The sequence below is a fragment of the Coturnix japonica genome, chromosome 2 (assembly GCF_001577835.2).
Source record: "Coturnix japonica isolate 7356 chromosome 2, Coturnix japonica 2.1, whole genome shotgun sequence".
Classification (NCBI taxonomy): Eukaryota; Metazoa; Chordata; class Aves; order Galliformes; family Phasianidae; genus Coturnix; species Coturnix japonica.
In genome coordinates, this window is record NC_029517.1 from 30,875,272 (window position 1) to 30,902,145 (window position 26,874).

Below are 26,874 nucleotides of genomic sequence, written 5' to 3' on the forward strand. Positions count from 1 at the left end.
CAGCTGGGGGAGCCATGCCCTCTGCCGGCCTCTGCCTGCTGCGCGCCGGGCCGTGCATCACCTGCAGAGCCCGTCCAGGAGCTGGGAGGCAGTTCAGAAAACAAGGCAAAAGAAATAAGGGCTGACGTTTGCTTTCAGAACTTACCAGTTATTGGAGCTTGAGGAATAAATGCACTCATCAGAATACCCCAAGTTTCTGTATGCAAACATTGCATTCCTAGAACATGGTCCAAAGATCTTTGGAATAGCTGGGAATAGTTGTTGTGTAACTATTAGACTGGCAAAAAATACTAATACATATTCTTTATGCAACTGATCAGATTTTATGCAATGTGATATAGTTCTGGTTTTTTTTTTCTAACCTCTGGGAAGTGCATTTCTAGAAATCCATCACTAAAACAACCTCCTTTTATTTTCCTGTTCTGTTCTGGTCATCGTGTTCTGGTCACAGTTTTGAATCTGCAGAATTTCAGCACTTAGTTGGTCGCGCAATAGTCCTTGTTAATAATCGAACGTAATTCATTTTTATGTTGCTTATTTAAAACTGTTTGAAACATTTTTTCCTTTCTCTCAAAATCTAGGTGGAGAACAGACCAAAGTATTATGGAAGAGAGTAAGTATCCTTCTCTTTTATATATGTGTTGGGTGTAGCTGAAAGTTGTACTTGTGGAATTTAAACAACCACAATAACAAAAAACACTGTGGAGTTCTGGCAAATAATTTACCTTTTGCTTCAACTGGAAGCTAAGTATCTTGAATGCCTAATATTGGATCAGTGTTATTGATGTTACAGTTCAGTACTGCTGCTCACAATCTCTGACACTGTTGAAGCCTTCAGGTTTATGTTTGCAAGGACAGTTTGGGGGAAAAAAGATACTGTCTTGAGTGGTTTTTCCTTTTATGCTTGTTGATGTTTTAACCTACTAGCCACCCTGTGATGGGCAGCTTGCCTCCATTAGTGCCTTTTTAAGGGTGTCTTTATGCTTCTTCCTGCCTAACACTCACACCTGGATATGGAAGTACACACACTTTCTGCTGCATGTCAGAGTACTACTGATCCTGGTAAAGTTACTAGATCTAAAATCGCCCAAGTGTCGGTGCATTTTTGTTGTAAGGAAGATAAGGGATTGCTAGAGGTCAAGCTCAACAGCTTTCCTACTTGTCAATAGCTTACTCGCAAGGAGCTGGATTCAGTATTTGCAAGGAATTTTTAGCAGGTAAAGCTGAAAGGGAGAAATCACCACGGTCTCCTTGTTCAGCATCTCTTGTAGTGCTAGCAATTGGCCTTTACTGGAGTAATCTGCTGAGGCTTAACATCTTATCACTGGCTAAACTGCTGAGATCCCCTGTTCTTATTTCCTTCCATCCCAGACACATCTGTGTTTAATGAACCTTTTCTGCTATTGAGAAGCTCAAGAGCCAGCAGCTTGCCCCTAATTACTGAGTTTCATTTTTTTTTAATACTATCTTTGACAGTAGGGAATTTAGATCAAGCCATGGCAGTATAACGGAGTTGAAGACAGCATCCAGCTAAGCAAGCCATGACACTGTCTAAAGCAAGACATAAAGCCATTGCAACAACCTTTCACCCATGCAGTGCATGCTGGTTGGCATCCCGTGGGTGTGTGTGGGGCTGGCAGAACTGTAGGGATGGATGTGATATCCCTTAGGATATCCCTTAGGATATCACATCCATTCTTACAACTCAGAAAGATTTCAGAACCACTGGGGACGGCCCTGTACCAGCAATTGACTCAGTGCTCAATACTACTTGGAAAGAGGATCAGGACCTCCTAGGGAAAGAAATAGAACATATGAGATTATATTATTGTGTAAATTCACAGAGTGGCTGCATTTTAAGCAGTGCAGATCCCCCTCTCCCCATTCCTTCTCCCTTGTTTTTAGAGTGTAGAACAAATGAAAGGCAGAGCAAAGTGATGGACTACAGTATATAGAAGACAAACAGCCCTTCTTCAGTGAATGCCCAGTAGAGGAGCTCACAGCATCCCTCTCAGGTTCATTGCCATGTGTTGCTGAGGAGGCCGTAAGCATAGTGATATTGAAGTTTTTCCAAGTGTGACTCTGATTCATGAAGGATAAGGTCACAACTGATGGCACAACTTCTGGCTTAACCAGTGATAGATGGTTGGACAGGGATGTGAAGTGAAAGAAGTGTTTAACTGCTTCCTGTACTCTTTTCATGAACATTTATTGTCGGCTGCTGTCATGGACAGAAGGCTGAGCCCAGGCAATCTTGCACCATGCACAACAGGTTTTATGCTCATACATATATTTACTGAAAATATACATGAGAAATGCATGGATTACCCTGTGCTTAACACCCATAGTTAAAGAAATTTCACAGCTGCCCCAGGTATCCTGTCCCAGTAGTTTCTTATATTGAGTACCAGGAGAGGGTTTTTTTTTTTCTACTATCTACACTAAAGCCTGGTTTATTTTATAATAAGCTTCTGGTGGTGCTCATTATTTTTAAGTAGGTGTACAAATTGCCGTGAGTTTACTGGTAAAAACATGCTTAAATTATGTCATCTAGAGGATGCTTGTTTTGAATTGGATGCAGCAGGAAATTACTCTGTCCCCAGCAGTATGAAAAGAATGTATGAGTCAATTTACATACTTTTGAATGTAAAGTTACTATGGTAAAATCACCAAAATCTAATGTTTCCAGCATATATTAGTTGTGAAAATACAACTTAAGAGAATAGGACAACAATCGCATTTACATCCAGTGTGTTTTTCTTCTTTTCCACTACCATGCCAGAGGCAGTGTTAGAAATATGCCACTTCAAATGTATTGTCAGGAAAGAGAAAACGCTTCAGGTCAGTACAATTTGGTGCCATTTTTCAGAGACAGTGGCAAAAATAGGCACTTTCGAAACCTTTGAGGAGACGCTTGGAAACTTATCAGCTAGCAAAATGTGTGTCAGAGTTAAGACTGAAACTGCTGTAAAGATGTTGTTTGTACTTGTGGAAGGATCACAACTAAGCATTGATTATTGTAAGGTTTATTATGCATCCCCTGGCCTCTTTCGTTCATAAAATACAATGGCAAAAGAATCACAGAAGTACTGCTACACAGAATGAGGAATTTGACTGAAATAAAGAAAACGGTGTTTTTCTTGAGGATGTGAAATATCTTCTACTTCAGTATGGGCAGAAAAGAATTTTGAGTGACTGTTGCCATTTTTCTTCTCAATTTCAGCTACAATCTTAAGGAAGTGGTATTAAAAGCTAAAGAAAACTAGGAATAAGAATGACCTCTTCTTTTGAAATCATCAGCATTTAAAATAAAAATACTACCATTATTGCCCATTTTTTTCTATTCTGTCCCCACAAAACTTCTACAGAAAAGAAGTATTGACTGATAGAGGAGAAAAGTTGTAAAAAAAACATGGTATATTTATGGAAAAAGATTTTTGGGGAACACTTGGCTGTTGTTTGCTCTTCTCACTTACCAGGTCCTCACACAGATGTTACACAGTGTTGTGTCCTGCTGCATCTGCAGTCTCATTTCAGAAGCTTTTCAGTGGTTTTCAGTAGAGCAGGGAGGCATTTCTGATTGGATTGTTCTGGAAATTGCTTCAATATCTTCCCTTAGGTTCCATGGGATCATTTCTCGGGAGCAAGCAGATGAGATACTTGCTGGTGTAGAAGGAGCATACATTCTAAGAGAAAGCCAGAGGCAACCCGGCTGCTACACACTTGCTCTCAGGTAAATGCTGTTTTATTTCAGCTGTAAAGATGTATGTGTAGGAGGCGCTGTCAGTCCTGCCTGAGGGATGTCTGCACCCACGGGTATGTAAAACGCTGCATGATGTTGGGGTGGTTTTGCACCCTCTTGTTAGCAGCCGAACTATTGCGGCACCACAGTTAACTATGTCTGTATGTTAGCATTTGGCTAGGAGATCGCTTTTAGAACTGCCTCTTTTAAGCATTTCTGCTATCTAGAATTGTGTGTTGCAGTGGGATAAACATGAAGCTTTTACTTGAAAACTCTACAGTATGTAGGTGAGGACAAAGGAAGAATATCCTGACAGAAGACTCAGCTAGGTTGTTCTCTGAGCTCTGTGATACCTGTGAGTCTGTGTACACCAACACCAGCAATAGGAGTTGATATTTAAAGAATCAGGCCTAGAAAAATAACAAGATCCAGCAGCAGATCAGAAGTCAGTTTTCTTCCCCCAAGTGAAATTCAAGCTTACTGTAGAATACAGTATGAAGCATGGGATGCTCACAGTAGGAAGACTGTTGTACACCTGAACTCAGAATTCAGCAAAATCCTGAGCTACTGCCTCACTACCCCTCACAGGTGCCTTTTCTTGAAGATAAAGCTGCTCCCGTCTTAGCTGTGCCATCCAAAACCTTTCCATGTGACAGTCTTAAAGGTATTTTGTGTTAATGTGAAAAGGATCAGATATTCCACTGGATTTTGACAAAACAAACTCCATGGCAAAATGTTACAGTGCTTATAGCATTATTCCTTCTGTGGGACGTGCATCCTCATTTTTACCCTTCTATTAGTAAGCCAGTAGCAAAACTGCTTATCCCAAGTGGCTGTGAAATGGTGCTGAAATCCTTCTGAGACTTCATATTGATGTGCAGATGGTAGAGTAGGAAAGCTGGTGAGTCGTGCCAATTGCAAAGTGTTGTAAATTAAAAACAACTTTTGTCAGCTGAAAAAGGACAAATGTAATTTCTTAAGGTTTTGGAGAGAGATTTAAAGACTAAAAAGAACTACCAGAGGATGGGGATTATGGCAAATTTCCTTCTTTGACGCAACTGCATGATTTCTAAGTCCATCCAGATAATATTTGTAGACTCAAAAAATGAATTTGATTCACAGTTGAGAATTTGTATGAAAAACTTGGGTGAAAAAATAAGAGTTACATCATTTTATTTGAATGCCCTACAAAGTGTACAGAATGTGCACATTTGGTACAACATGGAGCCACATAAGCCAGTATGATATTATTGAATTGTTTAATCGAGAGAGGAATTCCACATTGGTGTTGTAGCAGAACATGCTGCTGCCATGAATTTACACATCGTTTACACCTCCCAGGATTAGGAGCTGCTCACTTCTTACCAGAGGGTGGCTCAGACCTTTGGGTTTGAGTTGCTTGCTTACAGTGTCCATCTCTTCAGTGGCTGTAAATAATGGCCGTGATAGTTAAATTTCTCTAGTTTCAGGACCTCAGAAACATTTCAGGACAGACCAGCCCTCAACACAATTATACATCCCACATAAGGTTATGTCAGTGACAATGTGCCTTTCTCTTGGCTTTCTCTTGGCCCTTCAGGATTTATATTCAACTCAGGTGTATCTGAGTCATATGGCTTGTAGCCTACCCATGGGGTACTACATGGGGTAATGGTCAAATTAAAAACCATTGGGTTTTAATTTGAGCTGGAGCACCACAGAGATCCATTTGCACCATGTTCATGTTCCATATGCAGTCCAGACAGTTCAGCATGTCAGCAAAATGATCTCTTCAAGTGTTTTGACAGTGTGAGTTCCCTCTGACATTCTTCCCTCTGTCTTTTTGTCCTCTCCCTCCTTTTCTTCTGGTATATGCAGATTTGGCAATCAGACCTTAAACTACAGGTTGTTCTATGATGGGAAGCACTTCGTTGGGGAGAAAAGATTTGAATCAATCCATGATCTAGTAACAGATGGCTTGATAACGTTGTATATAGAAACAAAGGCTTCCGAGTATATTTCCAAAATGACGACAAATCCCATCTACGAACACATTGGATACGCCACTTTGCTTAGAGAGAAGGTCTCCCGGAGGCTGAGCAGAACAAAAAATGAATCAAGAAAAGCAAGTGTAACAAGTGAAGAAAATACCCCCGTTGAGAAGGTAAGTAAAATTTTGGGTAATTGATACCAGGTAATCTATTAAGTCTTTAGAAAAAAAAGTGTTATATCTACTGACTTTTTTAATATGTTTTCCCATACGTCATCAAATATTGCCATCCTGCTGAAATGTTTGTGTCCTGTTAACGTGCTCTTTGTTCCAAACTAATATTTGTTTGGAGTTGATAGTGAGAGTTTTCTAACAAGTACCAAATGCAAATATTTTTGCAGTGTCAATATCTGTACACATACTGCCTAGCTGCATCTAAAATTATTCACAAGTTACATTTCTTTGTCCATGTATACTCAAGCATATTCCACAGTAGGTCTCTGGTTATGAAACTGGTTCCCATCTACCGTTCACCATAGCTCAAGTTTGTTCTTTCCATTCTTAGTGCAAAGCTTCTCTCTTCTGCCAAGGCCTTGGTGGATGGGTCTGAAACTGGGGTGTTGTGTGGTTTCCTTCTACTGTTCTCACTTTTCTCATTTGAGTCAGCTTTTCTTGATCTCCTCCTTTCATGTGCTCATATCTCATAGCATCATAAGGACTGGGGGTTATTAACATAATAGTAAATTGAGAGTCTTGTGCAGTTAGCAGCCAGCTGAAGGTGTAAAATTAGAAATTCTTTTACATTTGAGAAGCAGTCTTGTACATAGTGACATGTGGATATTTTCGTTTCCCAGGTGGTAAGGCAGTAAGAACTGCCAAGCAAAACTTTTTTTGAGGCAGATGTTAGTGATGAATCGATTTACTGACATACGTAAGCATATTTCTACTGTATGACTGATGTCCTTAATGCTCATTGTCCTGGCTAGCTAGATGGGAACTAGAGCTGGGTTATATTTTGGAAGCAAGGGGTGAATTTGCTGTTGTACCGAGCATGAATGGAGATCTGCTTTTTTATGTGTATCCTCATTACTCTAGGACATTTCTAGGATAGTTATTATCTGTTGGGTTCACGTATCAGCACTGACTGATAATACGCTGGCTCAGATTTGATGATAATTGCTCTAGTAACTGACCCGACTCGTAAACCCCTGTAAGAAATTAATTCTGTTAATAATGACATTTTTTAGGGAAGGCATGCTGCCGCAGGGAAATCCTTTGGAGAATGACACGGCAATGGGTCCTCTGTTGAAGTTTTATTTCAAAAAGAGCCCACTGATAATAGGTTTTGGATTCAGTTGGTTGGTACTGCAGTAAGAGAGGGGTCTGGATGCAATATGGGGACAGGTTTCATGCTGGTTTGGTTGATTCTTGTGGTTGTTTGCTGGTTGGCTCTGAATGCCACAACGGTGCAAGAAATTGAGCTTTGTGTTTTAAATGACTATAAAGCAATTGTGAAAGTTGAATATCGTGCTATGAAATTTTTGTACAGGGAAAAGCAAAAGCATTCAAAATTTCCTTAGTTTTATTTCAGTTTTTGCAGCGGAATACCAGTGATCTTTTGTATAATGCAGGGCTCTCAAAGAGTTCGGAGTTTTATTTTTGCGTGGGGATGTTAAATGTCATTTTTCCAGCTAGGCAGGTTGGGGTAAGAACTGTAAAAATGCTTCTAAAACAATAATATGGTGCCTGTTGCTGAAGAAGCCCCTGCCCTCACTCCTTCACCACCTCCTTTTTGTTGCCATATGGTTTTATGCAGCTACACAGTAGGTAACACTAGAAAACTCCAGATTAAAAGCAACTCAGCCATAAGGTGAATTCTCAGCCAGATCTGCCACTCAATCCACCTCATGTGAGTGGAAATGCAGCACAAAGGAGAGGGCAAGACTTTCATCTGATGACTGCTCAAAAAAAAAAAAACAGATAATAGAAGCTTAAAGTGACTGGAGAGCTGCATCCTTATTTCCAGGTACCTGTGCGTGAAAATGTCACATTTGGACCTGATGTGACTTCCACTGCTGATTACAGTGGAACTGCACCTCAGGATCTCATTACTAGTTGGATTAAGTCTTTTCTTGTACTTCAGTTGAACAAAATTGAAGTGTTTAAAGTATTAGTTACCTTGGAGGCAATTTGTGGTGCAAAAGGCAGCATCACGGGTCCTTCTCCTGCAAAGTGCTCCTCTAGATTTCTGAGCAGGTGGGCAGCAGCCTGCAAGACTGCGCTCTCATGTAAAAATAGTTGGCATCAGCTGAGCCATTGCCTTGCTGGCAGCTACTCCTGCCATCCTCCCACTGAGGGAAAGCAGCAGAAGGAGGAATAGCAGCTGTTTCTAACATACTTTCCTTGCCAGGAGGAGTAGAAGCCATCACAATGACAAGAGGAATGGGGCTAGGTAGGCAGGGTGCTCTGCTCACAGGCTGAAGGCCTGCCTTATCCACTGGTAATTAAGACTTCTTCACTGGTACCTGTAGTTTTCCATAATCTCTTGCAAATCTGTGCAAGCAAATGCTGCTTTAGCTGGATTACTAGCAAATGAAACAGTCACAGAAGACTGTGCAGTTTCTACCATGTTTGCTTTTGCTCTTTTGCTTCATTTTTCCCACCAGAAGCTCACGGGGATCTGTAGAGCAGGTTAAGATGCAGGGACTGTTGTTGCCATTTCTTCCTCACAGTAAACTCAGATGAAGCAGGGACTGGGCTATGAGACAGATCAGTGGAATATTGAGTACTGGTCAACAAAAGCACAGAGAGACAGGGAAATTAAAGGGAAATTAATGTATGTTTTTATTCAAATTTTAGATGTCCTCCAACATACGAAAGTAAAACTTGGGACGGGGTAGTTCACTGGTAGTTGTATCAGATGTTTTGCTTGTAATTACCACATACTGTACAGCATTTAGACAAAGGGCATGCTTTGCCCACAGATCAGAGCCTTCCCCCTCACCAACTGCTGCAGTGAAATTCAGATCTCTGGTAATAAGTATATGAATATTCAGTCTGACATATTTCTGCGGAGTACATTCATTGCTGCATGTGTGAAAACATAATTGAATTCTTTGTAAGCTGTGTTTTCTCAGCTCACTCGAACAGGTAAAAGGTAATTTTTCAATAATTAACCAGTTTATTTGAAAGCACTGCCAGGAGCATTTTGTGCTTCAGAAATAATGGCGGGGGGGGGGGGAGGCCTTACATGCAGGACAGAAGCTTGCATTGTTTCTCAAAAGGCACAGAGGAGAACTTAGCACTCCTGAGGTTAAGCATCAGCGCTTCTGTTCCAGATTAGGCTTTTTACAAGTGAAATTCTGTTTTATACTGAAACCAATTTGCAGAGTGTGAAACTGCAGCTGAAGGCATTCCTCTCTTTAGCAGATTTGTTACAGCACACAGGGAATCGGTCTGTCTTGCTGTGTCCTGTGTTGACAGCAGAATTACTGGATGCCTCAGTCATCGCTGAGCTGCACTCCCTGTTGGGGAGGTCGGAGGAAGGTTGCAACTAGGGTACAACTGCAAGGGAAAGCAAACGGCTGAAGGAAATGTCGTGGTGCTGCCTGGGGTACCTGTCTGCTCCCATAATTATCATCTCTCGGAGGCTGTAATTAGTGGAGCCGTGCCCTCTCCAGAAAGGAGGTGTGATGCATGGGCCAGATTAAGCTGTTGTCGTTCAGACCTTTCTACCCAGGCTCTTTTGTAATAGGCTTTAGAAAATGTTTATGCTTTCAGATGTTTAACACTGACATCTTATCCAAAAGTTGTTTCTGTAGAACTTGAAAGAGGTGTTCTTTTTGTAGACATCAATCTAGTATTTTAGGCTGAATTGTATGAAAGATGTTTAATCTAAAAGGAGCCACGATGTCTTTTAGAAATAAAATGTTGCAGGAAAGCAGCATGCTGCATATACTTCCCTTAAGTGTTGGCAATCGTCATTTTAAAGTCATCCAGATTTAAAGGGCATTCTGGATAGGAAAACAGTTTTTGTGTGAAGAACTTTGGGGCCCTGAATGTTGTCTGGATAGGGCTGGACTGAAGCAGGCCATGATCCCTGATTTGTGCTCCAGCTGTGGGGCAAATCAGTGTGTGGAAGCTGCAGGGTAGATAAGGACCCAGTGCTATGAAAGCAGAAGTGTAGCTTGCAGTGAGCAATTAATCGCTGTGCGGGAGAGAAAAAAATTGCAGTAGTCCCTCTGTAAAATATGTCATTTCTGAAGCATTTATCGGTACCACATATCATGTTATTAGGAAACTGCTGCCATTACAGCAACAGCCGTCTTTATATCTCTGGCAAGGAGAGGAAAATTCTTCCTCTGTAATCCTACACTGGCAAGTGTAATTTGGGAAAATACATTTGAAGGATTGAAATCATGGAAGGAGATTCAAATTGGAGTTTCAGGACCACTCTAGGCTGTAAAAAAAAACATCCTGTCTGCTCAGTTTGGGCTGCCCTGTAGTTTCTCAGATACTCACGGGAGTATAGGAAGGGTTATGAGAACGAGATGCTGGAGTTCCAGAAAATCTTTGGCAGCAATGGATCTGGAAATATTTACAAAAGGAATGATACCTATCTGATGACAGACTGCTGGTAAACACAGTAGGAATTAAGGAAGGTTCTGTCAGTGCCAGATCCTGGCAAAACTCCTGTCCTGTTTTCTCCAAGGAGGACCTGGCTCATTCAGCTTAAGCATTGCAGTTAAACATGAAATATGAGTGTGCTTGGACCCTGCTCTGCTTTCTGGCTGCAAGTGCGTGCCAGGAGCAGCAAGAGGCCAGCAAGGATGATGGTCTAAGAAGAACAGTGTAGCAATCTGAGCTAAAGCAAGGTAGCTGCATGTGAAGACTTTGCTTAGCAGCAGGACAGTGAATGCAGCTGTGTATGGCTGCTTGGCATGATAACCTCCCAGTCAGCTGTGCTGGAGCTCTTGACTTTATGGACATCTATGTGCAAAGGACATAGCCCATCATTAGAGTTGGTGTCTAGAACTAAGGAAGTGGAAAGATAAGCATATTGCAGAGTCTGGAAGATTGTAGGTTTCTTCAAGAGAAAACTCTGCACAAATAATAGACAGATAAGAAAGCTATTCCTGTTAAGGCAGAAGTGACAGGAAAGGAAGAATAACTTTGCTGGAAGTAAAGTTATTACTGTCCTCATTAGCCATTCTATTCACACAGTTTCCCACAGAATGAAATGCAGCACTTCCAGGAAAGTCTGTTTTCTAACATCCCTTAATTAGAGATGTAATCTGGTTATGGAGCTAAATTTTGTTAGGGGCAGTAGAGTTTTTCTTACATCAAACCTATGCAGGAGACAGCCAATGTTAGGAGAATCTCTGGCTTGGTTCAGTTTTTATAGGTATTTACACTTTTGCATTTTTATTCACACCACGTCCCTTTCTGAAGGCCTTTCAGCCCCATCGTACCTCTCCATCTTTTGTCTCTTCCCTGAATTTTCTCCAGGTGCTGCTGTTAGCCAGTGATAAAGAAATCTTTTAAGTCTTTAATTTATTCATTATTCTTTCCAATCTGCAGCTCCTCCAAACCTCTAATGATCCCATTACAGGTTACCAGCTGGTGTTTAACCCTCTGCTGGGATGTATGTCCAGATGTTGAGCATTGCCTTTTAGGTGAGGGCTGCAGAGTACAACGATGTCCTGGCAGCAGAGCAGGGGGTTAAGGGGATAGTGAGCAGAAACATCTGTTCCTGCAGGCTCTGGGCTAGAACTGCACCAGCAGTTTTACCGGATGTGTTTTAACATTGTTAGAGAGCAAAGTGAGATGCTCACTGCTACAGGGGCATTAACACCCCACTACCTGCTTGTATTAGGGGTTAAGGTCTCACTCCTGCATGCATGGCCACCCTGTTCAGATGGTATTCTCCGTGGAGGGACTGATTTTGCATGGAAGGTACTCAGGCCCCACACTGATAAGAAACAGTTGAAAGCATGAATGGAAGGTGGCCTTCATCTGCAGATCTCAGTGAGACATACAGCAATAAAAGGCACGTGGCACTTTTGCTGCAAGAAGCAACAAGCTTACACATTCACAATGACTTTGGGAATAGTTAATTCCTTTCATCCATCACTCCAGACTGTCCTGAGCAGAAGTTCTGCACAACGGCTACCCATGTGAGTCCAGAATTGTGGCACCCTCTGGCACAAGTGCTCAGCTACATACACTGCTGTCTTCTTTAAATAACTGTTAGCATTTAGTATTGATTTAACCCAGATACTCTTTGGTGTTCTACTACAGCAAAGGGGAGCTTATATAATGACAAGAGATCTGATAGTAAACAGTTTTATAATTTGAATGACAAATACCGTCTTCTGGAAAAGTTATCTGGATAATGATTTCTTTTGCCTTTTAATGTTGCCGTTCTTTTGAATTTTTCTGTATGACCGTGTGTCTCCTTATAGCTTAATTTATGTATATATATAATTTCTTTAAAGCATCATAAGTATAAAATACAGTCATATAATATCTCAAGTTGGAAGAGACCCATAAAGTTCATCATTCCAACTTTTGACTCCACGCGGCCATCCAAAACTCAGCCCATAGACAATATATAAGGAATACAAATAAAAACTACCAAAGTGAAATCATGGGAATTATGTGTAATTCCTCCCCACTGGGTGTCTGTGCACAGGAAAAGGGGCTCTTTGTATTTGACCATGGCATACCCAGCAACAGTGATAGCCAGTGTTTTTCCTGATTAGGCAGGGATTTTTGAGAAGAATCACGTGGGCTCATGTTAGCTGGCAGTAATGAAAATGGAGTGAGTCAAGAGAAAGAGAGATTCCACTGCAGAGCTTTTACTTACATTGCTTCCCTGAGCATTTCTCTAGGTTGCTGGGTTCTGTTACATTATTACCATCAGCTTCGGATTTATGTCTTTTGCCTTAGGCAGAATCAGCGATACCATTATGCCTGAAGAGAGCTTGTAAATTGTAGGCATCACCAATTTACACAGATGACATGATGCGATAGATAGGATCTGATCTGAATGCTACTGATGTTAATGGGGAGACCTCCAGTGATTTCCCAGGGTCTTGAGCAGTTCAGGATATTGCAAAGCAAATGTAGCAAAGATGAAGTTTCCTGTAAGATAAGCCTTTCCTTGTGCAGTTTTGGTAAGATAGCCTAATGGAAATGGTGCAAGAGCTCTGACCTGGAAAGAACCATAGAATGAGAATGTCAGATCAGTACCAGCAGTGATTAGATGCACCAGAAGTGTTTATAGTAGCACTAAAGCAAACACGATTTGGCTCTGTGTGTTTCTTCAAGTGTAGTCCTATATATGCAGCTAGGCTCTGCTGCATACATAAATTAATCTTTTTTCTCTTGGGTATTTTCTTATTATGAACAAATTAGTAATTTTCATAAAGCTAGATGTTTGTTGCATTAAAAAACATGCCTTGTTTGATGTATTACGAATAAAATGTTTATACGAGGACTTTTTTGTCTTGACTTTTATAGCCTTTGAATAGTTTGATGGTATTAAATTAGTGTAAACAAGCTTCCGTAGGGATTGGGATAGAGCCTTCAGTACAAATGTTGCATTTATCTAGTCACTGGAAAATAAAATGCCATTTTTAAAGTAAAAGCCCTTAGATGATTATCTCACATGAATCTTTGGATGCTGTATAGAAGTAGGCGTTAAATTTTTACATGTGCTTCTGAACTGCCACGTTTTGATCTTGGAAGGCAAGAGTTCTTAAGAAGACACACTAATTTCTGTTGGTGGATGATTTGAAATTAGTTTCAAAAGGAAAATATTCCAATCATATATACATATATATATATACTATATATTAGAAGTACTTTTAGTAATATTGTTTGTCTAGCTCGTATGTGGGCTTGCTTACTTAATAGGAAAACAATGACTTGTCATCTGTTCATGCTGGACATGATGAGAGATGACAGGCCTAAAATACAGTGATGAACACTGTAGGCAAGGTAGTAAGGGAGGAAAAAAAAATAAAAGAAAGGTGAAATGCATTGATGGAATGCCTGAGGGGGTTACCAAATCTGCTTCATCATATGGCATAGAAACACATTTGAAAACATCTGTGTGTGATCTAGATCTGAGGGTACGTCCACTTTACCCTTCGAATGGTTTTATCACTGAGGAATTAAATTCTTCTATATAATGTGTGCCTTGCAGATGTTCAGCCAAGGAATGTCTTGTTCACAAGGGATCCGCCTGGTCACCCCTGGGCAGAGCCAGTGGCCAGTCAGTAGCAAAGGGCTCAGCCACAGGGCTGGCAGAGCTCACAGGAGATTTGGCAGCTGTGGGCAACTAGTAAATGGATGCAGCAACAGACCTGCTATTGAAAGTTTTCTTGTCTGAAGCCTGGTTATGGAGGTCAGGGACCCTGGCTTTTTATAGCTGCTAATATTTGGGAAAGAGGACACAGTAGTGTAAAAAGCACAAATTGTAACAATGAGCTCTTTATTGTAAGATATTCTCGTCCCTGGAGAACAGTGGGACTGTGCACAGTCATCAGCATGGGTTAAAAAGAATGAATACTGCCAGTTAGACTTGATTGCCTTTTTGATAGAATTACAAAAGTAAAGAATGAAAAGAATGCAGCAGATGCAGAATAATTGGATTTTTAGCATAGTAGTACAATGTCTCTTGAAATCATACTCTTGACATTAATTCAAACTGGTTGGTGCAAGAACATGGTCACGTGGATTGAAAATAGGTAGAAGAATTTCAAGCAAAGGGTAGAGATAAACTTGATGAGCTGGGGAGAGGGAGCTGATGAAGTACTGCAGGGACTGCAGTTTCTTTTCAGATTTATATTGATCAGGAAATGTGAACAAGACATTACCAGAAAATCAGATGGTTTCTGCTGTGATGTTGCTCAGTGCAGGGATTTAATCCTTGGAAACATAACAAGTGTTCATGGCAGAAACATCAAGAGAATCTCAATTCAAAATCTTAAGAAGGCAATCTGACATGTGTTGTGCGCTTGAAAATGGGTCAAGTCACATCCATACCTTGAGTGTCTCTCCTGTTAAGAACTGACAGGGTTGTTTGCTTTTAGGCATGCGTGCTACTATTAAAGCCAGGGCTATAGGCAAGGAAGAACACTGTCATAGCCACAGGAGGAACTGTGTATCCACTAAATGTCAAGAGAAATTGTGGTTTCTGTACTTTGAAAGCCTCTGTCCCTGATTTTCTCAACAGTTTCTCAAAGTGATTGTAGGGAGGTGCAGAAAGCTCCTTCACTTTGCTCTGTGCTTGTGTGCTGACCCAAGTGCTGTTTGGCTGGCAGTGCAAGTCAACCTTTCTTGCATCTGTTGGGCATGCTTGGGATCTTGGCAGTGGGGTCAATGAACACCCCCAGATCCTCTCTCAGTGTGGTAGTCTGAAGAACAGGCTTCTCCAAAGGGAAAGGTGAGCTGGGAGCCAAGCTTGGCCCTTTGTCAGTCAGTTGGGGCCAAACAGTCTCAGGGAGGAAGACACACCTTTCATTATAATGCTGAATGATGCAGTATTTTGGTGGGGAGGCAGATGGGGTGAAGACTCCTTGTGCTACCTCTGCTGAACTCTGTACCTCTCAGACTTGCAGGGAACAGCTTCGGAGGGGTCTATTAAGTTGATTTATGAATGAAGTTGTCACAATTAAACACTAGGTGGCATATTTACTTAAGACTTTCCAGAGACTGTGCTACTGTTCCTTCTGTAGTTGACACTCGTTTGTGTTGGTGTGACGGCAGCAATACCCCAGTGCAGGCTCCTGGGAATGTGTTCTGGTGTCTCCTTTTAGCAACAGATTTTTTGGCATGTTCTTAAAAAATTCAAGACAAAGACACAATTGCTTACTTCAGCCTCAGAGTTATTCTTTAGTTTCAGAGTAACTTCTCTGTTAATTCTAAGGTTATTAAAGGTTGTGTGTTAAGGTGTGGGTGTGCGTGATAAAGACCCTGTGGAAGGGTCCACTCTCAGAACTGGGTAAATACTGACAGGGGTTAAAATGCAAGCATGTATGGTATTACTTGCTTCTTTGTCTGAGAGACTGAATGTGGGAATGTTCATTGTGTTCCAAAAAATCAGATGAAGGAAGCCTATTTTTTTTCCCTTATGTGAATGCAGAGCACAGCTTTTGCTCCTAGAGCTGATATTTTAAGGTAACAGTGCCCAGTGGTTAGGGCAAACTAGTCAAAGGCAGAACATATGCCTTTCTTCTGTCTGTGTGACACCTGTTAGGGCAGCCAGGCTGCAGTTTTCCATATGCTGCCACTTCTCCATCTGTGGATGAGCAAACACAGTAAGCTTTCAGAAATGCCTTTCTCACAGCCCATCCTTGAGAAATGCTGGTGCCATAGCCAGCACTTTGGCAGAGCACTCAGCCCCTACCAAATGTACCGTGTTTACTGCTCTAAAAATTCTTTGTTCTTCCTATTGATATTTTAAGAAGACAGATATATCCTTTGGAGTAGCTGCAGATGCCTTAGAGTAAAGATAAACTTCTTAAGAAGTGTAGGAGTTATCTGGAGTGTTTTTGCACAGGATGTTCCAGCTTTCCCTGCATCCACTCCCAGCCTGGTTTCTGAGACCAGTGGTTTCCTCCATCACACTGCCCTGTTGTAACTCGTGTATTGACCTCCAGTTCATCTTGACTATTTATAGCTATTCGATTCCAGCACTTAGAAGCAAAATGGGAGCTAAATATGCGAGTCTGAAGTGGAGTGTGTTCATTTTGCCAATACCAAGGAGTGTGGGAAAAGAGATCTTGCTATGAGAGCAGAATTATGGGGGCAAATCCTTTCCTGTCAGACTGCCTAATATTGACTGTACACCAGGCAGGCCAGTCCTGTTCACACTGAAATGAAAGTCACTTTCTCCATCCCTTTTCTGTGCACTCTTCACCCACTAGAAGCTGTAGCCATAGCATTATTTGACGCCAGGGAATGTGTTGGAGTAAAATCTGAGCATCTTAAAGCTTCCTTTAGGCCATAGAAAATGTGTCCACGACATCTTTGCTCTGGCATCAGGAGAATCTGTTCATGTTTGTTTCACAGAGATGAATCTATAACTATTCTCGGTAGTGTCTTTTGAGGTCCATACTCTATAACGTTTTTGAGTCTGTTATTTAGTCAGCCCACAAGAAAATACTGGTAGACTCGCACATCATTCATTCAGTGAAGTGATGTTTCCCTTATCTACTGCTAGGCTGCATTCTCAACGCTATGTTCTAAAATACAAGTAGATAACATACAGAGATATCTGGTCAGCTCCAACCACCTCAAATAAATTAGTCCTATTTATTTATACATTTTAGGAAGTAGGGGAAAAATAGTTTCCTTTGATCCCCCTCTTCCCCTCCCTTTGATTTCATTAATTCAATCAGTGCGGTTTCCTATATCCATCTGGTCTGTAATGCATTGCTAAATTTGTCAGGCCAAGTGAATTTACAGGCAGTGCTTAAGGCACTTCCAGGATGGATGAAAATGAGGTATGTTGGCAGGGACTGGAATAAAGAGAATGTATCTTCAAGGTCTTTGTACACATTATTTGGTTTCTTGTAGACCTCAAATACAGGAAATTATGGAAAAGAGATTGATTTGGTGTTTCTTTGTGGGATGGCAGGATCCAGACCAAATAAAGCCAAGTCATCATTTGATATAACTTGCTTCCTATGAGACACTGTGTGCAATGCGGGATTTGTATAACTTCCCTATGAAGACTTGTAGGCAGTTTTTGCAAGTGCGGTTTTTGAATAAGTTCTCAGTTCAGTGAGCTGTCTGTTCTCCACGTGTGAGCTGTGTACAAGCTATGAAGAATTCAGCTGTAGACATTTCATTTCACAAGAAAACACAAAACCATCTGTACTTCCACTTGTTCTGTTCCTCACCTTGGTGCCTGCACCTCACTGGATGACACCAATGGGGACTCTAAAGCATCGCACAGTGGAGCACTGCTGGAGTTGAGACATCTACCTGCTCAGTGCCTTTTAAGTGAAATTTTCCAGTGAGAATAAATCAGTCCCTTTAGTTCCATTTAGTATCTAGAGTTACTACTAAACAAGTAGTACATCTCACAGCAAATTTCAAGATCAGAGTGAGGAACAGAGCACTATATCAAATAGTGCCTGAGCTCTCCGTGGAGTAATAAATGTTTGTGAATTCTCTAATTCAGAAAAACCCACAGCGAACCATTGTGGATAGCAAATTTGATGCAAATTATGTTTGAGGGAGAAGATTACAAATAAATGGACAGTGACTGAAGTGTTAATGCTTTCTCATTTTATTACCTTTCTCAAATTCTTGAGTATGATAAGAATCATGACACTGTTAAGGAAGAGAAGATTAAGTATTTCCCTGTAAAGCAGAAGTTGGCAGAGGAAGTGTGTCTGTAATAGCCCATATGGGGCTGCAGAATGTTTTGGATTAGCTATGCACCATGGGTAATACTAGTTTTATCTTTTCACTGTTGTTGTCCTGTTCACAGTTCCGTGTATTTTAAGATGTTGTCCATGGCCTTTTGGGGTATAATTACATTTTTCGCTTGATCTGTAATTTAGTAGCTGGAACAAGAAGACAAAAGGTTATTTGGAATCAGAGCTGACAGCCAGGAGGCTGAAGTGCTGACATTAGTCTGCCTCCTGACAGGTCTATACCTCACAATTCATCTGTGCGTATGTCTGTGATATATTTTAAAAGTGAGAAACTTGGCAGAAAGGATTCTCAGCCTACACAAAGGTGCAGGCAAATGGCACAATAACGAGTGTCCAACTGCCTGTTTTATTTTCAGCATGATGCCTTTTTCCTTGGCTCCCTTTCACCAAATCTAATGAAAATTGTCGCAGAAAGCATCAGATGATGTTTTTTTTTGGTTACTGCTGGAAAGTGTGTCATTGTTCTCTGTCCTTCTGAGTTTTCATTCCATTAGTAGTGCATAGTGTTGGACTTGAATGCCTGTTGCTGAGGCTGATGGTTGGTCTCACTGTTTTTATGTAGAGTGGTTGGTCCATCAGTGGTTGAGTTACTTGGCATACTAAGAAGTGAGTGTTGATGTTGTGTTCTCCATTTACTAGCCAAAAGCACTGGATATCCTTCTCTATCTGCCATCCACCACTGTAATGTTAGGTGCTAGACCCACTGAGAAAATCTTTGTGTTCCAGCATCTTATGAAGTCCTTTCCCAATAGGGAATTCAGGACACAGATGCTGATCTGTCTCTTTCTGGCATTTACAATAATGTGCCCCTGGGGCACCTGTGGTAACTAGGGTTGTTTTGTAATTATGTTTTCATGGTGGTTTGTTTGAACTATTAATACTGAAACACAGTGTATTTTATATACCTAACTATCCTTAAAAGTCACATTTTAAAGGAAATAGTCTGACAAACGACTTCTAAGGAGTAGCTGTGACTGAGTTTAGAATCATTAAGGTTGGAGAAGATGACTACTATCCTTGAGTCCAACCATCAACCCACCCCCACCCTGCCCTCTAACCATTTCCCTCAGTGCCACATCCCCACAGTTCTTGAACACGTCCAGGGGCCATGATTGTACCATCTCCCTGGGCAGCCTGTGCCACTACATCACCACTTCTTTTGAGAAGAAATTTCCTAATATCCAACTCGAAGGCACATTTTTAAGGCACTTTTGTTCTAGTGGAGCTGTTGAAGGCTGGAGTTGTACTCGAGCATGTGTCCATATACCAGAAGACTGGACTAGGCCAAATTTGGCATTGAGTTCACAGCCTACAGCCAGGGTCTGAGATAAATCCTAAACAGACAAGTTAAATCTTCAGCAGCTTTTCTTTTAATCAGCATCTCTTTATTGATCTCAGTAGCAAATGCAGATAAGACAGCTACTGTGAAGAAACTACAAAGTCACGAGAAACAGAAGAAAACACAGAATCAGCATTAAAAACATTTTTAAAAGTTAGCTTTTTTAAGTCATAAGGCTTTTTCCTTGAAGATCCTTCTGTGTGATAATTTGCCTTAACCATTTTTAAAGATTATGTTTTGATAGCTTAAAGTATCAGATCAAAAATTGGATCGTTTTTAGTGTATTTGTAAGCTAGTATTAAATACAGGAATGAAAATGCCAGAAATATCATCAGATTTAGTTACCTAAACCTGAATCTTCAAGTTCCTTAGCTTTAATTATCTACACAGATTCCTAAAAGGTAATGATAAACATGTTGTTTGCATCTCACCATAGCAGTGCAGACACAAATTGAGCCTTTGGGTGAAATGATGGTGGACAGTAAGGCAGAGATGAAGCCTGGGTTTAGACATCGCAGTTTTGGGCTCTTGGCTCACCCCTCAGCTCCACAGGTGCCACTGTCCCAGCACTGAGAGGATTTCAATGTGTGCTTAGGAGAGACTTCCTAAGCAAGGTGTCCTTTCTTCAGTTAAACACCTCACATCTCTCTGACTCTTCTAACCCCTCTTAAATAATGGTGCTTCTTAAGTAATGGTGCTTCAAGCCTTGCCTTCTTTAGCTTTGGGCCCTTCCTTTCATACTAATTTTTTTTTGCTTTGTACAGGACTTTACTTTTTCCTCTCAAAATCAAGCTTGAGAACTTTTGGTGACATAGTAAAGAAGTCCAGGGAACTTGTTTTGGCAAAGGAGAATGTCCGAGCCAGAAGCTGATGAGAGAGACATTAAAATGAAGTGTCTAAAAGCACTAAAAATGTTAGTGTGGTTAGATCCTACAGCTTCCAAAGCCATCACCTGAAGGAAAAGAAGCATTGCTGAATCTGACCCTGTAGCTGTGTAAGGAAGTGCATGTGCCATCCCACTAATCAGTATCTTTATCCATTTTGTCTGCCACTGACTTTTTAAAAATCCAGGTGTTGTGCTGTCACATCAGGAGAGATTCTGCTGCTCTGTTCAAGGGAAGTAATAATAAAATGTAACTTCTTCCAGTACTGCAGTCACCTCCAGCAACTCCTCAGCCTCTTCCTCTTCCACCAGCCAGGAGGGAAGGGGCAGTGATCTGTAACTGGCCTGCCTGAGCTCCTGAGCTGGTGAACAGGAGTATGCAAGGAACCTGCAGGAATTTAGAAAGCTCCATATACCAGCTACTTCAGACATTCACCACCAGTGTGCAGATACATTGAGTCACTGAAGAGAATTGAAGCAATGTCCTCTTGGAAGCTGCTGTTGCCACCCTTCAGTGGAGGGATACTCCAGCAGCAGGCCATTGCTGATATTTCAAGGAAGAAATTCAAGTGCCCTGGGAAGTGGCAATATTGAGCTCTGTCCTGCTATCTAATCCTTTGCTTGTCCATTGGATGACCAAATTTCATAAAAACCGTAGCTGTGCTGTGGTATTTATGCTAATGCCGGAAGGGGAAGGAGGTGTAGCACCAGCTCTTATTTATACCTCTTCCAGTTGGATATTTGTAAATCTGTCCCTGCTTTTGGATACCACTCTGAAGGGCAGGAGTTCAGCCTCAGTCCCTGCTCTGCAATGTGAATCTCTCACTCAGGATGAAATCAGGAATAACTTTTGCAAGAAAGGAAATGCAGATTTACCCAGATTCTTGCAAAGAGGAGCACGTGGTAAAAAGTGTAGGTTCCTGTTGCCACTACTGGGGAACAGAGCATTAGTAATTTCTTCTGACAAGTGACATCACTTCCAGAGGTGCAGTGAAGGGAAAAGCATCAAAAATACAAAACAGAGATCAATCCATTGACCACTTTTGGTTCTGTTGACTTCCCTTTTCTCTTTTACAACACAGACACATTTCTCAAGCTGTGAATTGTTGAGGAATTTACAGAGAATGAACACAAAAATTAGCTCTTTGTCTGTCTAGGGAACGGAAATTAAGATTCCGAAGCATTATTTTAAGGTCATGTTAAATATATACATATATTCTGAGAGTAATTTTTAAGGGATTCCATCCCCCTAATATTTCTCTTTTTTTTTTTTTTTTTTTGTAGCAAAAGAACTATTTTTTTTCTGACATATGCTGAGGTACACAGATGCACATGGATAAAGCACTGTTGCTGACATCATTACTCTTTTTCAACTTCCCCAGCAAAGTCATCTGGGCTTGTTGTAAAGAGCCCTCAGTGAGGACTGTTTATAAGTTTTACATCACATGTGTTGAAATCTCAGCTTTTCCCTTGTTAGGAAGAGGAACTATGGACATTACATGCTGTTGGCCAGATTTATCAGAGCAACATCAGAACAGACCATCAATACAAGGTGTTCAGCACTGTGAGTCAGCCCTTGCTACCTAGGAGGCTTCGACCTAAGTCAAACTGGAAATGGGGTTTTTCCCAGGAATCTGAAGAGAAAGGTACCTGGGGAGGACATAAGAAAGGTCTTCCCTGCTGTGTTGTTCCATCTCCTTCCTCATACCTGAGGCTTGTAAGGAGGCATGCCTGGCTGTTCTGCTTTTTTGGAATAAGGAATGGGGACAGGAGAGGTGTAGGACTGATAATAACAGTAATCCAGAGGGATAAAATTTTTCCCAATGAAAAATTAAGAAAACAAAAACAAAAAACTACACCTGTTTCCCGAGATCTGGAGAAATTGGCATGCCAGAAAACACAGGGAGCTGCTTTGTGGAGCAGGGCTCTTCCTAGCAGCTGCTCTTGATGCACAGACCCAAACCTCTGCCTCTGGGCTGCACTTCACAAGACCAATATCCACAGCTTCTCCTCTGCCCTCCTCATTCAGTGACAGCAATTAACCTCCCTGGGTCAGGTTCCAACATTTCAGGTTCCACTGGGCAGGGTCCTGCTTTCGGACTCAGCCTCACAAGCGTTCAGTTGTTGCTCTGAGAGATCTTGGGAAAAGTAACATGGAAGACATTTTGCCCAACCTTCTGTGGGAGAGTGCAACAACAGGTTGCAAATTTATTTGATAACTAAAATGACCTTCCAAAAGTATCCCCCAGCAGGGACCTTGCCCAAAAAGGTCTTAAAAATGTAAAAAGAGGGGATCTAATTTGGGAAAAGTTCACATGAGAAATTAACAGACTTGTTTCCAATCTGGTCCATTGGAATACCTCCCCCTCACTCTGTGGTTTTCCTTCAGTCATTTTTTTTTCTCTTATTTAAGCTGTCATCCAGTAAATCACCCTGCACCACCTTTATTTTTCCTCATTATTTCCCCTTGCCTTCCCAGGACAAGAAAAAGTCTTTCTTTTGGCTTGTTCCCACTTTATGCTTCAGAAACCCCAGCACAGATACCCTGGTTTCTACCTATGGAGCATCGGCACAGCAGAGGAAAACAGTCACCTTCTGCCACAGCACAGAAGATGCAAGAAGAACCAGCAGCAAAGGGGTTAAAGGGAGTCCCATAGCAAAAATTTGCAACGCCTTGAAATTCTAAGTGCTAAAACTCACAAATCCCCATGAGAATAAAACTTTGTAAGTCCAGATATTTCTGGTTGACACACAACACTTGGGGCCAGTTATACAGGGTGGTTTTTTTCTGTGAACAGTGGAATCAGTGATGCCTGGTTCCCCATTGATTTGTGCTCTTTCTCCCTGCACTCCTCACTTTGTTAAGCCCAGCAGTCCCTCTGGACCTTTGCCACATCTCTCCCTCACCCTTTTCTCCCTCCAACATCTCCTTTTCACTGCCTTCCAAGCAGGCAGCAGTGCTGGGGCTCATTGGCCCACACACACTGCTGGCTGCACTTGCCTCCATCGAGCTACCAAATTTCATGACACTCAGACAGCTGTTCCTCCATCAGCTTTGGATAGAACTGGCCAGCTGGTCAAGGGAGACAGTGATGGATTTAGTGATGAGATCCACCTCTCTGTAAACATGCCCCTTAGCAAAATACCTGTCTGCAGCAGTTCTGCTGTTTTCTGTCAGTGCCATGCAGAGAGTTTCTGGGGTTTTGTAGTACACTAGCTAAGTACATTGCAACATGCCACCTTATTATATCTCACAGACAAGATTCAAGTCATTTTTAAAATAAAATCTCAATTTTGGCCTTCCCTTGACTGCTGTAGCTGGTGAACATTTGAGACCTATCTGAAGCTGAGAGATGGGTGCAGAGAGAGGGTGATGTTTCTGTATAGTATGGAGAAGGTTTCTGTTCTATAGCTATTCTTCATGCTTGAGAAATACATAACTCACAGCCTTCTCCATTTCCAGATAGACTGAAGAGAGGAGAACAATAGGTACTGTCCTGAGCACCCAAAAATAGCAGTTCTGGACATGGCAAAGTACTCTTACCTGTGAGCTAGATAGGATAAAATGGAGAAATTCTCTTACCTTGATCTCCTAGAGCCTGGGTGCCTGAGATACTGCCCTTTTTTAAATCTCTACTGCACAAAATGAGGGCTCTAGAACCAGGAGCATCACACTTCCACCATCCGTTTAGGTTCCTGGCTGAAGGACACACACACAGCCCTCACTGTGATAGGAAAAAAGGGACTCCAGAGAGAGTATTGTAGACTCTCTGCCATTCAGGACAATATGTTTCAAGCTCATTCACAACATGTATTTTCCATGACTTTTCTCAGAGTCATGTGTGCTTACCAATACTAAAAACTGTTCTCACCAAAAAAGAAATGCTCTATGTGGTCTCTTTTCGTTTAGTTTAACTCTTCAAGCAGGCAGCTTCTAAAAGACGTCCTCCATTTTTATGAATGCTCCAGTTCCAAGAGAAATTGAGTTTGCTTCACTTCTTTAATGAGACTCATCCCAGCGAACTGCTGTCTTGGTTGTGCAGAGGGATAAAGGCCTGATTTTCTCCTTTTGAAAAGGCCAGGAGGAAAAAAAAACATGACAAAATAACAACAACTAAAAAAGGCTTACACTTCTGCTCAGCCTCAGCCATTTGGCTGGGAGGTTTCCGTATCATATGTCACACTGGCTTTTCTTCTCCAGCTGTAGAAAACTGCACATATGAGATGGAGGGGAAGTACAAGGTTTTGACAGCATTTAGAAGATTCCAGCTAATTGAGTTCACTGAGAATTTTTCTACGCAGCATTTTTTCTTTTGAAAAATGCCAGCTCCGTCTGGAGGAGGGTCAGTTCCAACAAATAACTCATTTCAACAGAGACAGCTTGAAGGAGCTGGAGGTAGAAGGGGCCAGGCTCCAGCTAGTGCCTGGCACAACGGTGTCTGTACCCCGTGACCTTATAGGGCTAAAAAATTCTGTGTAGGAAGTCTCATCATTGCACTGTTGTCAGCAAATAATTAGGAAAATCAAACTGATATTGCATGCTTTTCTACAACTAACCTGTGCACCAAGTCATAACCTACTTCTGGGAAAGGACTTTTTATAAGGGCAGGTAGTGACAGGACAAGGGGAGATGGTTTTTAATTGGAAGAGGATAGATTTAGACTAGATATTAGGTTGAAGTTCTTTACTATGAAGATGGTGAGACACTGGAATCTCTCCCTGGAAATATGCAGGGCCAGGCTGGATGGGGCTTTGAGCAACCTGATCTAGAGGGAGCTATCCCTGCCTTTAGCAGGGGACTTGGAACTAGTTGGTTTAAAAGTCCTTTCCAACTCAATCCATTCTATAATTCTGTGATTCTTGTTGTCCAGCCTTGGGCGATCAACAGTTTTGGGGTCAGTGGGTTTGCCCAGGTCAGACTTTTAGCCTGGAGAAAGGAGTTCATATAGCTCCAATAGCAAGAAAAAAATGACTAGAAGAGAGAGAGACAGCACTAAAAGAGCTTTTAAAAGTGCAAAATTAAGTATATGGAAGTTAGGGAAAGCCAAACAGTGGGTCATCATCACAATATCAGTTGTATGTTTCAATGATTGGTACAAGTTTTAGTTATGTGATCCCATTTCTTTTCAGTGGGGCCCCTGCCTCACTCACTGCACTGAAGAAACTTTGCTCAATTGAAGAAGCATGGTTGCATGGTTAGAAGCACTGTTGTCTACAAACCAAAGAGAATGTCCAAATTTTGCCTTTCTCAGAATGCCACGGCTATAGTTGACTACAATTTCTACTATTTCCATTTCCTGATGACTGTTAAGTCATAGCTGTGGGTGAGGGGGTGGCTGTGGTTAAGCATCTTTTCCTTGCTATTTATGGAAATGGAAGGCATGTGATGAAAAGGAAGAAGTCTGCTACTACAGTGATGAAATTGGTTGAAAGTTGCACCGAGGGCTGCATTACATCTCTGCCCAGAGCTCTCACTTGGTGTTGGCAAGTGGCTCGAACATGTTCAGAGGTTAATGAGGCTACTTCTGCTGCTGAGTGCACAAATTAGATTCTGCTGAAGTATTGAGTAAACGCAGGTGAAACTAATGGGATCTGTTCCCTGAGTATAGAAAATAGTACAGCGTATTAAATGTTATTAAAAAATGCAAGCTGCCACTACAATTAGGTACCAAAAAGGAGGAAAGATTAATATAATGAGTCAGCCTCTTGTCAATGAAATGGACATAATACCAGCCTTTCTTCTCACTGTGATTTGGGGAAAATTACTGTGCAGCATTCAGGCCTCACAGCGCCCCATTCCCCAGTGAGCCAGGGGGTGAGGGAGTGGAATGAGCATTCAAGATTCAGAGAAGAACTTGAGAGAAATGTGCCTTATGTGAGCTGGCTCAGAGGAAAACAGTCTGCACTCGTGTAAACACAGACGGCATCATAAGACTTCAAGGGTCAGAGCTCAGCCTGAATTAAGATAGAGCTCTCTTTTTTAATACTTAGTGTTCAGAAGATGAAAGAAGCATCGCCCTAGAAAAATCAGTTTTCAAATTCTGCTGGATGCTGGGATTTCTCTTTAGAAGTAAATTAGGACATTCTGTTCTTTTCTTTGCACTTCAAAGATTTACGTGCATGACAGCGAGAAATCATCTGTTCTCCTAGTGCTAGTCAGCGCAATGGAAAACAAGCCATGAGCTTGTCCCCTAAAGCTCTAGGGGGAAACAAATAAAACAAGTGACGCAGAGAGGGTTTGCCTTCTTAACGTGGCTGAAGAAAGCATTTCTTACCAGAATGGATAAGGCAGTAGTCTGCTGGCTTTGTGGCTGATGCAAGCAGAAATTTTAGTCATAATATTGTAACATAAAGGAAAGCAAATGAATCAGACATCTTTCCCAGAAAGTGTTTCAGAGGCTTTCTCCCAAGACCACACTTAATCCCTCAGTTGTCACTTGCTTTCCATCACCCAGAAGCAGGTCTCTGCTCATCTCACAGGTA

At 41.5% G+C, this 26,874-nt stretch overlaps 1 protein-coding gene across 1 annotated transcript in view; it reads left to right on the forward strand.

Moving 5' to 3' along the window:
• CHN2 (chimerin 2) overlaps positions 1–26,874 on the forward strand; it is a 152,006-nt gene that overhangs the window by 80,803 nt on the left and 44,329 nt on the right. The window contains exons 4-6 of the mRNA XM_015853812.2: positions 582–613; positions 3,620–3,733; positions 5,600–5,885. Of these exons, the coding sequence (XP_015709298.1) occupies positions 582–613; positions 3,620–3,733; positions 5,600–5,885 (432 nt within the window). The remainder of the gene's footprint in view (positions 1–581; positions 614–3,619; positions 3,734–5,599; positions 5,886–26,874) is intronic.